General features: G+C 55.3%; 1 protein-coding gene across 1 annotated transcript in view; it reads left to right on the top strand.

Moving 5' to 3' along the window:
• RXRA (retinoid X receptor alpha) overlaps positions 1 to 14,769 on the top strand; it is a 103,414-nt gene extending 88,645 nt beyond the window's left edge. Inside the window, exons 7-10 of the mRNA XM_054174432.1 lie at positions 5,064 to 5,196; positions 8,260 to 8,351; positions 9,996 to 10,101; positions 14,504 to 14,769. Coding sequence (XP_054030407.1) covers positions 5,064 to 5,196; positions 8,260 to 8,351; positions 9,996 to 10,101; positions 14,504 to 14,651 — 479 coding nt within the window. The 3' untranslated portion in view covers positions 14,652 to 14,769. The remainder of the gene's footprint in view (positions 1 to 5,063; positions 5,197 to 8,259; positions 8,352 to 9,995; positions 10,102 to 14,503) is intronic.
• The last annotated feature ends 981 nt before the right edge of the window (positions 14,770 to 15,750 follow it).

Here is a 15,750-nt window from a genome sequence, read left to right on the forward strand (position 1 = left end):
CTCTCCCACCCACCAAGATGAAAATCCAAGTTTTCTCTGGGCTTATTTTAAATTTCCTTGTGTGGCAGGAGGTCTGCAGGAGCAGATGCTTTGGGGAAGTGAAAAAGCAGTTAGCTGTGAAAGGGATCTTCTTCCACCGAGGAAATTCAAGCCCCTGCTGCTGGCAGGTTGGGACCAGGGACCAGGGAGGGCAAGAAATCAAGGGCAGGCTCAATAAAGGCATAGGGTCATAGACTCACTGAGTCATTTGGGTTGGGAAAGACCTTTATGGTCATCAAATGCTCCCAGGTTTGGTTCTGAACCGTGTCCCTCAGCACCACATCTCTGCATGAAGCTCTCTGCATAGCTCCAGGCAGCAGCTCAGTGGTTGGAAAGGCTTTGGCTCCACGCAGTGCAGAGTTTTGCTCCCTTAAACAAAGGGGAGAGTGGGACAGGTGAAGTGGCTTCCCACAGGAGACAGACTCCATGGGACAGGGGAGACTGGGAGGAGGATTTCATAGCTGGTGGTGGCACCCAGCTCTCTGCTTGACAACAGCAGACACCAGCCTTGACTCCTGAAAGTAGCTAAGGGAATTGCAAAGGGAAATGATGTAGAGGTCTGGTGCAGAGTGGAAGGTGCAGCCTCAGAGCAGGGTGAACTGCCAGGAGAAAAACAGTCTGGCACCCAAACTTGAGCAAGCCAGGGACTCTGAAGTCTCTGTATCAGGAACAGTGTGGCCAGCGGGAGCAGGGAGGTCATTCTGCCCTGTGCTCAGCACTGCTCAGGCCACACCTGGAGTCCTGTGTCCAGCTCTGGGCTCCTCAGGTTAGGAAAGATGTTGAGATGCTGGAAGGTGTCCAGAGAAGGGCAACAAAGCTGGGGAGGGGTCTGGAGCACAGCCCTGGGAGGAGAGGCTGAGGGAGCTGGGGTTGCTTAGCCTGCAGAAGAGGAGGCTCAGGGGAGACCTCCTTGCTCTCTACAACTCCCTGAAGGGAGGTTGCAGCCAGGTAGGGGTTGGTCTCTTCTCCCAGGCAGCCAGCACCAGAACAAGAGGACACAGTCTCAAGCTGTGCCAGGAGAGGTTTAGGTTGGATATAAGGGAGAAGTTCTTCATAGAAAGAGAGATTGGCCATTGGGATGTGCTGCCCAGGGAGGTGGTGGAGTCACCATCCCTGGAGGTGTTTAGAAAGAGCCTGGATGAGGCCCTTGGTGCCATGGTTGAGTTGATCAGATGGTGCTGGGTGAGAGGTTGGACTGGATGATCTCAAAGGTCTTTTCCAGCCTGGTTTATTCTCTTCTCTTCTCTTCTCTTCTCTTCTCTTCTCTTCTCTTCTCTTCTCTTCTCTTCTCTTCTCTTCTCTTCTCTTCTCTTCTCTTCTCTTCTCTTCTCTTCTCTTCTCTTCTCTTCTCTTCTCTTCTCTTCTCTTCTCTTCTCTTCTCTTCTCTTCTCTTCTCTTCTCTTCTCTTCTCTTCTCTTCCATGCTATTCTATGCTATTCTATGCTATTCCATTCTTCCCTCTGCTAGTTTTAAAAGCTCCTTTTTCTGTGGTTCTTTCCCCCCCCAAAATAACAGTTTAGTAATGAATTCAAGAGTGGCAAACCCTGCAGGGTGTGTGCTCCTCTCTGACCTCAGTTAATGACCTCTGTAGACAAGACCCTGCTGATCCACCTTGGTGGCAGCAGTCCTGGCTCCTTACTGTAGAGAGCCTGAAGCTGGGCAGGGAGGTTGCTTCAAGAACCAAGTGCAAGGAGTTCCTGACAACACAGAGCACAGGAACTGCCAGAACTCTTGCAGGCCAAGGTCTGTCCAGGCTTGCTTCAGGAGAAGGTTGGTTTAGAGTAGGAAGGTGATGGAGTTGGTGTTTCTCCCTTCCCACCACACACACCCTAGCTGTCACCCTGTTTAATATCAACCTGTGCAACCATGTGCCTTGGTCCTACCCACAGGCACCCAGCCCCTCTTGCAACCAATCCATGACCTCAGGGGTCAGTGGGTGACTGACTTTCACCTTTCACTGCTGTGGCTTTTCCTCTGCTCTTATGTCACTGGAAGGAGGGGGGTTTTTTTTTGTAGTCACATTGCAGCTGGTGGCTACAGAATGGAGAATTTGAGAGGTTTCTTCTTGCTGCAGACTTGGCCAAGTCCCATGCCCTCCTTGGGTGGCTCCTGCCAACCCTTTGGTGAAGGTTCTCCTCTGGGCGTGAGCGTTGCCAGAGCTGGGTCAGGGAACCCTCTGCTGGGAAGCACAAAAAGGATCTCTGGAGCCTCCTGTGAGTGTGGGTGAGCAGGGGAAGCATCTCTGTAGAAACCTTTGAGGGCTTTCTGCAGGTCTCACAAGGAAGAACTGGGTTTGGCCCAAAATCTGCCTTTTAGTGAAGGGGGACCAAAAGCCACAGCAGCAGTTCAGGCTTTGCTTTTCTCTTTGGAAGAAGGCTGCTGGAAGCTGAACTGGAACTTTCCTGACCTGTTGTTCTCTCCTTTGTGCTTGTTCTTCTTGTGCCCAGCTCCAAGTGCTTCCAGTGGGCTCCCTGCTCCAAGCCATCTCCACTGGGGCCTCAGATAACCTCCCCCAAGTCTTTTAACCAGTGGCTTTATCTATTATTGAGTGGGGAGAGAGGCCTGCTGAGAACAGCTGCCCATGAAATATTGAAGTATTAAGAGTTAGCTGGGAGCATCAGTCAGGTTCAGTCATGCATCCTTGGAGGCAGAATTAAGTGGAGCACACAGCTTTGGAGGAGCAGGGCTGGGTGGGCTTGGCAGCAGCTTTTCTCTGACCCTGAATCATTTAAAACCCTTCCCTCTCTGAGATTTTTTTCACTTTTTAGAAGAGAAGGAAACCCAACTTTTTCAGCCTGTTTGCCCTGCCTGGGTTTTCTTGTTTCCAAGCTTGCTCTGGCTGAGACAGGACCAGCCTGAGGTTTTCTCAGCATCACAGGATGACAGAGTGGTGCAGGGGCTGGAAGGGACCTCTGGAGATCACCCTTTATCTCAGCAGCTCTTTGGGGAGGCTCTGGTGAAGGCAGCAGGTAGAGACAGGTTCCCCATTTCAGCCCAAACAGCCCAGCTCTGAATGGGAGTCGTTCAGCTGAAGGATGCTGATGAATAGAATAGAGTAGAATGGAATGGAATGGAATGGAATGGAATGGAATGGAATGGAATAGAATAGAATAGAATAGAATAGAATAGAATAGAATAGAATAGAATAGAATAGAATAGAATAGAATAGAATAGAATAGAATAGAATAGAATAGAATAGAATAGAATAGAATAGAATAGAATAGGAGTTGAATAGGAGTTGAATAGGAGTTGAATTGAGTTGAGTTGAATTGAATTGAATTGAATTGACCAGGTTGGAAGAGACCTTTGAGATCATTGAGTCCAACCTACCACCCAGCACCATCTGATCAACTCAACCATGGCACCAAGCACCCCATCCAGTCTCTTCCTAAACACCTCCAGGGATGGGGACTCCACCACCTCCCTGGGCAGCACATCCCAATGGCCAATCTCTCTTTCCATGAAGAGCTTCTTCCTGACCTCCAGCCTAAACCTCCCCTGGTGCAGCTTGAGGCCGTTCTCCTGCACTCCTTAGCTGGAGTAAGGCCAGCAGGGGTGTGGGAGGCATCTGGGAGCCTCATCACTTTGCTGTATTCCTGGCAAGCTGGGCTGGGCACCTCTGGGGCTGTGCAGAGCCATGGGTCTTGGGTGCCAGCTGACAGCCAGGGCAGAGGTGTGGAAGCCATGGAGGGCCGTTGTGAAGCAGCTCTGGTTTGTGCTGGCTGGGGCTGCGTGGGGAGGCGGTGTGCTGAGCAGGAGGCACCAGCTGCACCTTCCTGTGCTTCTGGCTCTTCAGAGGTCCTCTGCAAGCACAGAGCACAGTTGCTGCCGGCTCCTGGTGCAGTTCCATCTCTTCTCCATCCTCCTTGGGTTTCAGAGTGTTGCAATCCCTCTGCCAGTGCCAGGTCTCGCCCAGTAAATAGCCAAGTGAATGTTCCTGCGAGTGGGGTGGAAACATCCTCTGGCCACTTAGGAGAGAGTGAACTTTGTTCCCTGTCAACATTTCTGATGGCACAGCCCATCCCTGCCAGAGCAGGTAAATACAGCACACGTGGAGCTTGGATTCCTTCCAGGCAGGGAGCAAAGACAAGCTTGTCTGGCAGGAGGGGAGATGAAGGAGGTGGTTGTTGTCGTGTTGCCTTTTTACAGCCTGGGAAAAGGAAGCAACATCAAATGCCCTGCTGGTGCTGCCCCTTGCCAAGCAGCCCTGTGTTCTGAGGACCAGAACCTTGGCAGGCTGGGCAAACCAGCCACATGGTGGAAGCTGTTGCAGGAGAGCCCTCTTGCCTTGCTGGAAAAATGTTGCCCCTGGTTGAATGGCACCAAAATGTCCACCCTGCCAGTTCCCTTCCCAGCAGTTCTGCTGCTTATGGCTTCGGGCATTAGGGCAACAAAAGTGGTCTGGAGAACAGGGCTGGTGAGGAGCAGCTGAGGGACTAAAGTCTGGAGAAGAGGAGGCTGAACTTTCTCTCACCACCACATAATGTTATATTTATAGTGCATTTGTTCCTTCCTTCCCTGACATCCAAGGAAGGGTTGGCTCCCTGCTCCCTTCCCTGACATCCAAGGAAGGGTTGGCTCCCTGCTCCCTTCCCTGACATCCAAGGAAGGGTTAGCTCCCTGCTCCCTTCCCTGACATCCAAGGAAGGGTTAGCTCCCTGCTCCCTTCCCTGACATCCAAGGAAGGGTTAGCTCCCTGCTCCCTTCCCTGACATCCAAGGAAGGGTTAGCTCCCTGCTCCCTTCCCTGACATCCAAGGAAGGGTTAGCTCCCTGCTCTCTTTCCTGACATCCAAGGAAGGGTTAGCTCCCTGCTCCCTTCCCTGACATGCAAGGAAGGGTTGGCTCCCTGCTCCCTTCCCACATCCAGCCACATGACTCAAGCACAGGTGGCTCTTAAGTGGCTTCCTCCTCTCTTTTTACTCCTCTCTTTCTAGCAGCAGGGAGGTGACTCCGCTGATTCCCAAACCTGCCTGAGCATTCCGTGCCTCTAACCTGCAGCCTTGGTCGTTTTCTCCTCCCCAGGGTGGAATGAGCTCCTAATTGCCTCCTTCTCCCACCGCTCCATAGCTGTGAAAGATGGAATCCTCTTGGCCACCGGGCTCCACGTGCACCGGAACAGCGCCCACAGCGCGGGCGTCGGGGCCATCTTCGACAGGTGGGCAGGGGCAGGCAGCCGGGGGTGGGGGCAGGATGGATGGGGGCTGGATGGATGGAGGATGGATGGGTGGATAGTGGATGGGTGGATGGATGGATGGGTGGAGGATGAAAGGATGGATGGATGGTAGATGGATGATGGATGGGTGGATGGATGGATGGAGGATGGATAGTGAATGGGTGGATGGATGGATGGATGGGTGGAGGATGAAAGGATGGATGGATGGATGGTAGATGGATGATGGATGGATGGATGGATGGATGGAGGATGGATAGTGAATGGGTGGATGGATGGATGGATGGGTGGAGGATGAAAGGATGGATGGATGGATGGTAGATGGATGATGGATGGGTGGATGGAGGATGGATGGATGGATAGTGGATGGGTGGATGGATGGATGGGTGGAGGATGAAAGGATGGATGGATGGTAGATGGATGATGGATGGATGGATGGATGGATGGATAGTGGATGGGTGGATGGATGGATGGGTGGAGGATGAAAGGATGGATGGATGGTAGATGGATGGATGGATGGATGGATGGATGGATGGATGGATAGTGGATGGGTGGATGGATGGAGGATGGATAGTGAATGGGTGGATGGATGGATGGTAGATGGATGGATGGAGGATGGATGGTAGATGGATGATGAATGGGTGGATGGATGGATAGGAAGATGGAGGATGGATGGGAGCATGGAGGATGGATGGGAGGATAGAGGATGGATGGATGATAGGTGGGTGGATGAGTGGATGGATGGAGGATGGATGAGTGGATGAGTAAATGGATGGATGGTGGATGGATGATGGATGGGTGGATGGATGGTGGGTGAGTGGATGAGCAAATGGATGGATGGATGGTGGATGGATGATGGATGGGTGGATGGATGGATGGGTGGATGGATGGATGGTGGATGAGTGGATGACTAAATGGATGGATGGATGGTGGATGGGTGGATGGGTGGTGGATGGATGATGAATGATGGATGGATGGATGGGAACACACCTCAAGCCACCTTGCCTAGACCTCCCCATCTCTTGCCTCCACACTGATCTCTCTCCTATCCCCCACACTGCCACCTGCTCAAGGTGTTGGCTGGGGACGTGTTGGGCTCGTGGCTGGAGGAGCCTAGGCTGAGACCTGTCCGGCACACCACATGCATGGAAACATCATGGCCCTTACTGCAGGACATTAATTCTCTCCTCTTAAACCTGCAGAAACCAAGAGCCCAAAATAGCCAGGGAAAGGGCAAATCAAAGCCTCTTTTCATGGGCTCCAGATGCCTTCTAATGTTACGAGGAGGCTGCTCCTTTGTTTCTTTTCATCTCTAATTGGACCAAGCCCTGATTTTATTTGCACCATGAAAAAGCACCAAAAATTGCCCAGCAGGGTCCACATGAGGATCCTGGGGGCTCTTTAATCTCTTGCTTTGGGAAAGGGTTTTAAAACAGCAGACATCCAGGGGCTTTGACCCACAGTGAGGCTCCAGGCGCCGCTTAAATCTCTTCATTCCTCTCCCCCCCCGCCCCCAGCCTCATCTGGAGATGGCTTTAGCTGAAACCAAATCACCTCTTGGGGTTTTTTTGGGGGGGGTCTGTTTGTTCCTCTGCTTGGAGAGGAGGTTGTGCTTTTTGGGGGGGCTGGGTTGAGGCAACCCCAGGCACAACTCCAGGCTGGGCAGGGACTGGCTGGAAAGCAGCCCTGAGGAGAGAGACTTGGGGGTGCTGGGGGAGGAGAAGCTCACCAGGAGCTCTCAGTGTGCACTTGCAGCCCGGAAAGCCAAGCAGAGCCTGGGCTGCAGCAAGAGAAGTGTGGCCAGCAGGGCAAGGGAGGGGATTCTCCCCCTCTGCTCAGCTCTGGGAGACCCCACCTGGAGTACTGCCTCCAGTTCTGGAGCCCCTATGACAAGAGGGATCTGGAGGTGCTGGAAGGTGTCCAGAGAAGGGCCAGGAGGATGAGCAGAGGGCTGGAGCACCTCTCCTGTGAGGATAGACTGAAGGAGCTGGGGCTGTTCAGTCTGGAGAAGAGAAGGCTCTGAGGTGACCTCATTGTGGCCTTGCAGTATCTGAAGGGGGCTCCAAGAAGGCTGGGGAGGGACTGCTCAGGATCTCAGGGAGTGATAGGACTAGGGGGAATGGAGTGAAGCTGGAGGTGGGGAGACTCAGGCTGGAGGTGAGGAGGAAGTTCGTCCCCATCAGAGTGGTGAAGCCCTGGAATGGGTTGTCCAGGGAGGTGGTTGAGGCCCCATGCCTGGAGGTGTTTAAGCCCAGGCTGGATGAGGCTCTGGCCAGCCTGATCTAGTGTGGGGTGTCCCTGCCCATGGCAGGGGGGTTGGAACTGGCTGATCCTTGTGGTCCCTTCCAACCCTGACTGATTCTATGACCCTATGACATCATTTGCTGCTGTGCTTTTGGGGGGGCTGGGTGACATCATCTGTGCCCTTGTGAGGTCACAAGTGTGAGATCGTGGCTGCAGTGCAGGGGCCAAAGGGGGGGGGGGGGGGGAGCACAGAGGAGAAAAAAACCCAACCCCAAACAACTAATGGAGCAATCAGTGGGAAAAGGATTTCAAGGGCCACACCTGCAGCAGGAGCAAGGGGAGCCATAAAAATCACCAGCAGAGGAAATTGCTTTTGGATACCTATTGGGTTGGGAGTTTTCTTGGGTCGTTGTTGGGCTTTGGGGTTTTTTTGTTGTTTTTGGGTTTTTTTTTTTATGGTATTCTTTATTTTTAGGCAGCTTTCTCAGGTGCCAAAGGCCTCTTGGTGAATGCACAAAGCCAATTTCCCCCCCCCTTCACCTCCCCCCCCACCTTGCTCCCTGTTGTACCTCACAGGAACTATTGATGTTCCTAATGAGCTATTTTTGAGGCGGGAGGGAAAATGAGGACAAATCCTCAAAGCTGGGCTTGAGCAAAGCAGCCTCCCCTTGACTTCCATCATCCCTGCACTGGAGCTCACTCTGGGCCTCACACCTGGGTGGGTTTGTTGGGGTTTTTTCCACCCCCCCCCCCCCCTCCCCTCTTCTGCCTGTGTCCTGATGCTGATTTCTGTGTCCTTTGCAGAGTACTGACAGAACTGGTGTCCAAAATGCGAGACATGCAGATGGACAAGACAGAGCTCGGCTGCCTGCGAGCCATTGTCCTCTTCAACCCTGGTACATGCTCTTACCCTCCTCCCCAGCCCTCTCCTGCCTGTTGTTGTGTCCCTTTGGCTCCTTTGCTTACCTATTAAGCTCCCTTGCAGACAACCAGAGGCACCCAACCCCTGAGGACGAGGGCAGGAAGGGAGGCAAGAATGCAAGTCAGACGAGGTGCTGCTCACTGCAGCTACCACCTCACAGCATGTCCTCTGCAGGTCCACGACAGATCTGGGTTGCTCTCCAAGCCTCCCTCTCCAAGGGGTGTTTTTCCCCTTTGCACAGTTTCCTGGTCCAAAATACTCTTCCCTGCAGGGCCCAGCCTTGGCCAGGAGTTGGCTGCCACCACCTGAGGAGGTGGAAAATGCTGCTTGTGGAGCCGACTCCTGCTGCCGGGCTGAGTTCTCTGCTGAGCTTGAGGGGCTTGGGTTTGCTCAAGGTACCAAACCTTCCCATCTGCAGTGCTTCAGCCAACTCTGTGGAAAGAAAAGCCTGCTGCTTGAGGCAGCTGTCTCTGAGTAGGAGCAAAAATCCATGCAGGGATCCCAGAGTATGGCTTAGAGCAAACCTGGAGCCTGGACCTTGTTGTCCTCTCTTTCCTGCCCTCCACACCCAAGGAATTTTATTAACTGTGGTTCTGGGGGATGAAAAAAAACCAACACAACACCAAAACCAAACCCTCTGCAGACCTGGGGAGGGTGGAAGGCATCAAGCATGCTCATAAAATGCACATGAGCTTTAATTGTGTGTGTGTGTGTGTCTGCAGCTTGCTTAGTTTTACAGACTCCAGGAGGTTTCACACCGCTTGCATTCCCCTTTTGGCCCAAGCTGCCCAAGGGAAGAAGGAAGGTTCAGTGCCAGGAGCTGTCTCTGCTGTTTCAGGCAGCAAAGCCCTGCTGCAGCAGGAGGCAGACCACCACTACTGAGGGGTTTCTCTAGGTTTTAGAGCTGATCCATCCAGAGCAGAGCCAGCCAAGGTCAGACCTCCACATCTGCAGCCTCCCTTTGCCTTCCCTGCTCTCACAGGAGCATGGGTTGTGCCCAAGCTCAGCTCTTTCTCTGGCCTTTCCCACCAGACCCAGGCCAGGGCTTGTTGCTCTTCTTTAGGTTTGTTTTGCTGCTTGGCCTTTTGTTCCCACCCCTCACACACTTGTAATCAGCAGTCATTTATTGTCTGTAGTTTGGGATTAGCCATCTATGGTCAAAGCAGGAGAATCTGGAGAAGTTCCTCTGCTGCCTGTGCTTGGGGATATTGAGTGCCTGAGTGCCCCTTTCCCCCTGCCAGCAGCAGGTCATGGGGGAACCTGCCACGGGGCTTTGTTTTTAACCTGTGCTGGAGGGAGAAATCCCCCAAGCCCAGCACCTGAGGAGAACTTAAACCCTTGAAATCAAGGTCTGTGACCACTGGGATGAGGCAAAACCGTTGGGGTTTGGCTATGAGGTGGGGGCATGATGGATCTGTGGGGCTTGGATGCTCCCCAGGAGGGGTTAGGTACCCTGCGTCCACACCATGCCCTGCTGTGGGGGTGCTGGGAAGGGATGGGGAGGCCTGGTGGAGTGCCCAGGGAGGTCCTTGCCTGCCTGGAAAGCCTGGGGGGGAGGTGTGTGGGGGTGTTGGAAAGGAGGTTTTGTATTTTGGTTGATGGTTTTGTTGCCTTTCAGACTCCAAAGGTCTCTCCAACCCAGCTGAGGTGGAGGCTCTGCGGGAGAAGGTCTACGCTTCGCTAGAGGCATACTGCAAACACAAATACCCTGACCAGCCTGGCAGGTGAGCTCCTGCTCTTCTCCTGCAGCCCCCCCAGCCCTGCCAAGCCCCCTGCAAGACAAGCAGAGCATCATAGAATTGTTAAGGTTGGAAGGGACCTCAAGGCTCAGCCAGTCCCAACCCCCCTGCCATGGCCAGGGACACCTCACACCACAGCAGGCTGCTCACAGCCACCTCCAGCCTGGCTGCAAACACCTCCAGGCAGGAGGCTGCCACCACCTCCCTGGGCAACCTGTGCCAGGCTCTCACCACCCTCATGGGGAACAACTTCTTCCTCACAGCCAATCTCAATCTCCCCATTTCTGGTTTTGCTCCATCCCCCCCAGTCCTATCACTCCCTGACACCCTCAGAAGTCCCTCCCCAGCTTTCTTGGAGCCCCCTTCAGATCCTGGGAGGCCACAATTAGGTCTCCTCAGAGCCTTCTCTTCTCCAGACTGAACAGTCCCAACTCCCTCAGTCTGTGCTCACAGCAGAGCAGCTCCAGCCCTCTGCTCCTCCTCGTGGCCCTTCTCTGGACACCTTCCAGCACCTCCAGACCCTTCCTATTAATAGGGCTCCCTTCCAACCCAGGTGCTGCAGCCTGAGGTGGGGTCCCAGTGCCATGGGGGTTGCTGTGTGGGCAGGCAGGTGCTGGATCCCATCTATCCAGGGCTCTCTGATCCATGTCTCCTGGGGTTCAACAGAGACAACCTCCCATTGCTGCCTGCTTCAGGGGTGGACCTGCTCAGAGCCCCTCCCCTGTGAAGTGCAGAGAGGGCTTTGTTCCCAGGCCAGTAACCACAGTGCAGCCAGGAGGAGGTCAGGCATTAATGACGGTGCTGAGCCCCACATTGCCCTGAGGGGCTCCACAGAGCTCTGAGGAGCCCTAAGCAGCCCCGGGGAGCCCCTGAGAGCCCCAAGGAGTCCCCAAAAAGCTCAAAAGACCCCCAGGGAGCTCAGAGGAGCCCCATATTATCCTAAGGAGCCCCCAGAAGCCCCAGTTTGCCCCAAGGATCCTGAGGATTCCTGAGGATCCCTAAGGAGTCCTGTTGAGCCTCAGGGAACCTCCAGGAGCCATGAAGTGTCATAAGGATCCCTGAGGAGCCCCAAGGAACCTCGAGGAGCCCTAAGGATCCCTGAGGAACCCCAAGGAGCCCTGAGGATTCCCAAAGAGTCCTGTTGAGGCCCAGGGAACCTCAAGGAGCCATGAAGTGTCATAAGGAACCCTGGGGAGCCCCAGTGAACCTTGAGGAGCCATGAAGTGTCATAAGGAACCCTGAGGAGCCCCAGGGAACCTTGAGGAGCCATGAAGTGTCATAAGGAACCCTGAGGAGCCCCAGGGAACCTCGGGGAGCCCTAAGGATCCCTGAGGAGCCTCAAGGAGCCCCAAGGAGCCCTGAGGAGCCCCATCTCCCATGGCCACAGCAGTGGGACGAGCACATGGAGGGGAGGAAGGGGTATCATTTCCCTTTTGGCAAGCAGGGAGAGCAAACCGCAGCGCAAACAAGCCGCACACGGAGTTAATTTTCGGTGGCAGATGAGCATCATTGCTGGGAAGTGAAAGCCTCAATTGATGCTCTTTTCTCCCCTCCCCTCCTCCCCCAATCCAGCTGGGAATGGGAGGGGGAATTAGGAATGCTTTCCTGGACTGTTCCAGAGCTGAGTGGGCGCATTTTCCCAGTTACAGCCTGAAGCTGGCAACTGCCAGTTGAGTTCCTGACAGCCATCTGAGCAGCCAAGCAAAGCACTGGGAAGTGCTGCTGGTGCACACTGCTGCTGGAGCTGGGAACGTTGGGGAAAGCAGTCCCAGCAGCTGGCATCTGCATCTCACCTGCACTCCCAGGTTTGCATGGCTGCAGGGTTGAAGGCAAAAAAGGAAATGAAAGGATTGTTCCCACAGCAGTGGAGGCAGAGGGCACGGCACTTTGCCCCCCTCTAAAGGGCTGTCCAGCCCTGGCCCAGCCTGCCCAGGGCAGTGGTGGAGTCTCCATCCCTGGAGGGGTTTCAAAGCCCTGGAGATGTGGTGCTGAGGGCCATGGTTTAGTGGTGCCCTGGCAGGGCTGGGCTCAGTAATCTTAAAGGTCTCTTCCAAGCAAAATGATTCTGTGATGCTATGCTCATGCCCTCAGATGTAACATTGGACTTATTTCCCCCCACTTTGGGTACCAATGTGCTGGCAGGTGACAAAAACCTGCTTCATTGAGGGGGTTCTTGGATGTTCATGGCTGGTTTGTGGCAGGGAAAGGTAGGATGGGGGTGCTCGTGGGGTTGAAGGTGCTGTTGGGCTTGAAGGTACCATGGGGTTGAAAGTATCATGGAGTTGAAGGTGCTGCTGGGGTTGAAGGTGCTGCTGGGGTTGAAGGTACCATGGGGTTGAAAGTATCATGGAGTTGAAGGTGCTGCTGGGGTTGAAGGTGCTGCTGGGGTTGAAGGTGCTGTTGGGCTTGAAGGTACCATGGGGTTGAAAGTATCATGGAGTTGAAGGTGCTGCTGGGGTTGAAGGTGCTGCTGGGGTTGAAGGTGCTGTTGGGCTTGAAGGTACCATGGGGTTGAAGGCACCATAGGGTGTGTTTGACTTTGCAGTGAGGAGGGGAGTGCAGTGCACAGAGCAGAGGTGGTTTGTGTGGACCTCAGAGCCCTTGGCAGGTGTCCTCCCCTGCTCCACGCTGCAGCCAGTGCTTGGCCTCCCCACCACTTCAGGTGCCCTTTGGTGCATGACTTCAGCCTAGTCCCCAGCCACCCACACCCTGAGAGCACCAAAGGGGAGCTTCTCTGCAGCAGTCAGCTTGGCTGGAGGCATTCCTGGGCAGAGCCCAACCCTGCAGCCCTGCTCCAGCCCCGGCCCCGCTGCGGGGCGCCTCGGCGGCAGGCAGCAGCCCCGGGGCTACCAGGGGCTGTGTGCTGCCCTCCTGGCTGCAGCCCTGGCACGTTGTGCTGCAGGCTGGTTATCTCACAGTTAAAACACATCCAAGGGCTGAAGCCATCATCTGGTTTGGTTTAAAGTGAAACTTCCTGAATGGGATGGTAGGACTGATTTGTTTTTCCTGGCTGGGCTCCCACCATTCTCGCCAGCTCAGCAGAAAAAAACAACACAAAACCAACAGGGAGAGAGGAGTGAGCATGCATGTAAAAGCTCTGTGTGCTTCTGGTGGCCCTCTCTCTCTCTCTCTCACTGTGTTTTCCAGAGAGTTCCCTTCTCCCTGGGCTCCTTCAGCCTTTGCTTATGTTCAAGCCCTGACGGTGCAGCCCTGGAAAACAAATAAACCTGCTCCTGACTATTAAAGGGCCTCCCCCCACCACCACCACCAGTTTAAGTCATCCCACAGTGCCTGGGCTTGCTGCCTGCACCCTGGGGTGTGGGTAAGCAGGGTGAGGACACCATGGGGGGGCTTCCAAGCACCCTTGTAGGAGCTGCTGGCTTTCTTCTGGCTCCACAGCCTGCCGGTGCGCGCAGCAGCCCTCTCCCAGCGTGACTGGTTGGCCCTTGGGCTTGTCTGCTTCCCCACAGCCAGCTGTCAGCTCTCCCCAGCCCCCCTGGCTCTCTCCTGCCTGGCTGGAAAGCCATCATCCAGGGTGTGACCTGACAAATGTCTGCACTGGGCAGAGCAGGCTGGAGAGAAAGGGCTTTTGTTCAGCTTGGGGCTCCTGAGAGCCCCCACGGTGGGCAGGGGGGAAAGGGAGCACCCTGTGCCCCAGCTCATTTGTAGCACTTCTTCCAGCTTGTGCATCAGCTCCTTCCATTGGATCACCCCCAGAGTGCCTCCAGCCTGGCTGCCAGCTGGGTTTCTGCTGTACCACCAGCCCCCAGGGCTCAGCAGCCCAAGTGATGGCTGCTGGGGCTGCCTGAGAGGTGGCCCGAGAGGGGCATTGCTGAGCCAAGGAAGTGGCCTCAGGTTGCAGAAGGGGAGGCTTAGGTTGGGTGTTAGAAGGAACTTCTTCACTGAAAGGGTTCCCAAGGGCTGGCACAGGCTGACCAAGGAGGTGGCTGAATCCCCATCCCTGGGGGTGTTTAAAAGCTGCAGAGCTGTGGTGCTGAGGGCCATGGCTTAGCAGCAGCCTTGGTGCACTTAGAGGAATGGTTGGACTGGATGAGCTTAAGGTCTTCTCCAAGCAAAATCACAGACTCACAAAATGTTAGGGGTTGGTAGGGATCTCAAGAGATCATCGAGCCCAATCCCCCCTGCCAGAGCAGGATCCCCTAGAGCAGATCACCCAGGAACACATCCAGGCAGCTCTCCAGTCTCCACGATCCCCTCTCTGCATTCCCTGCGCAGCTCTGGGTGTAGCCCCAGGGCTCTAGCAGCAGCAGAAGCTGTGCCTGACTCCGAGCAGGAGCAGCCCCGGCAGCTTTGGGGGGCCGGGGCAGAAGCGGGGCCCCGCCGGAGGGCTGTCTGACCGTGTCCTGCCTCTCGCCGCCCCCCGCAGGTTCGCCAAGCTGCTGCTGCGCCTCCCAGCCCTGCGGTCCATCGGCCTGAAATGCCTGGAGCACCTCTTCTTCTTCAAGCTAATAGGTGACACGCCCATCGACACCTTCTTGATGGAAATGCTGGAAGCACCTCACCAAATGACTTAGAGAACTGCCGCTGGGTCAGTCCCTCAGCCGGCCCGGGGCGGGGAGGTGCTCGCCGGAGGCCCCTTCCTCTGCTTTCCTCTGCTGCCACCACCCCTCCCACCCCAGCCCCAGCCCTCCTCCTCCTTCGCCCCAGTGCTGGAGGCAGCACCTGATGAGGGGGGGACCCCCCCACCCCGTGCCGTCCTCGCCTCCTGGTCGCCTTCACCCTTGTCTGTTTGCCGTCACTGCTGCATCTCAAGACCTGCTCGCTGGTTCCCTGCGTTAGATGTAGGCAAGTGGGAGCGGAGAAGAGCTCGCCCCCCGCGCCCCCCCCCACCAGGCCCTCACCCTCCCTGCCCCTTGCCATCAGGCTTGGGGGGAGCTGCTGGCTGGGTTTGGCATCTGCAGCCCCACATCTGCATCCCCACCTGGCTGGGGAGAGACAGGGCCAGGGCCAGGCCCTTTGTGTGGGGAGGGGGGGGGTGGGGAGGGGGCAGTGGGGGGTTTGGAGAAGCTGATGGGGAGTGGTTGGAACTCGCTGGATTTGCAGCTGGCTGTTTGCAGAGGATGGAGATTCTTCTTCTTCTTTTTTTTGAAACAGAGAAGAAAAAGAGAAAAAACAAAAGGACAAAAAAAAAAGGAGGGGGGGGACGGGAAAAAAAAGCCGAGGAAAAAAACAAAAGAGAAAAAGAAAAATCTATTTTTTTTTTTGGTTTCTAACTGTTCTCAGTAGTCTGGGGAGTTGCATGGTGGAGGGAGAGCCCCCCCCCCCCCCCAGCCTGTGCCCCACCAGGGAGGCACCCCTGGCTGTGCAGAGCCTTCTCCTTGTGATTCAAAGCAGAGGATTTGGGGATGGACCTGAATCCCACCCCCCCAAATAAAGAGGTGACTGGTGGCACGGGGAGCTGGGGCACTGCCTCACCCTCTGTGCAGGGCAGCAGAGCCTGGAAGATCCTCTTTCACCCTCCCAGAGGGCAGCTGGGGCCTCGCTGCTCTTCCCCAGGATGCCTTCTGCAGCCGGCGTGGAGCTGCCCACGTGGACACCAGCCAGCTGGAGCGCTTGCTTCGAGGCTGCCGGGGACTCGACGTGGCCCTTCCCCAGCCTGCAGGGTTTTGCTGG

The sequence above is a fragment of the Dryobates pubescens genome, chromosome 29 (genome assembly GCF_014839835.1).
Source record: "Dryobates pubescens isolate bDryPub1 chromosome 29, bDryPub1.pri, whole genome shotgun sequence".
In the NCBI taxonomy this organism is placed as follows: Eukaryota; Metazoa; Chordata; class Aves; order Piciformes; family Picidae; genus Dryobates; species Dryobates pubescens.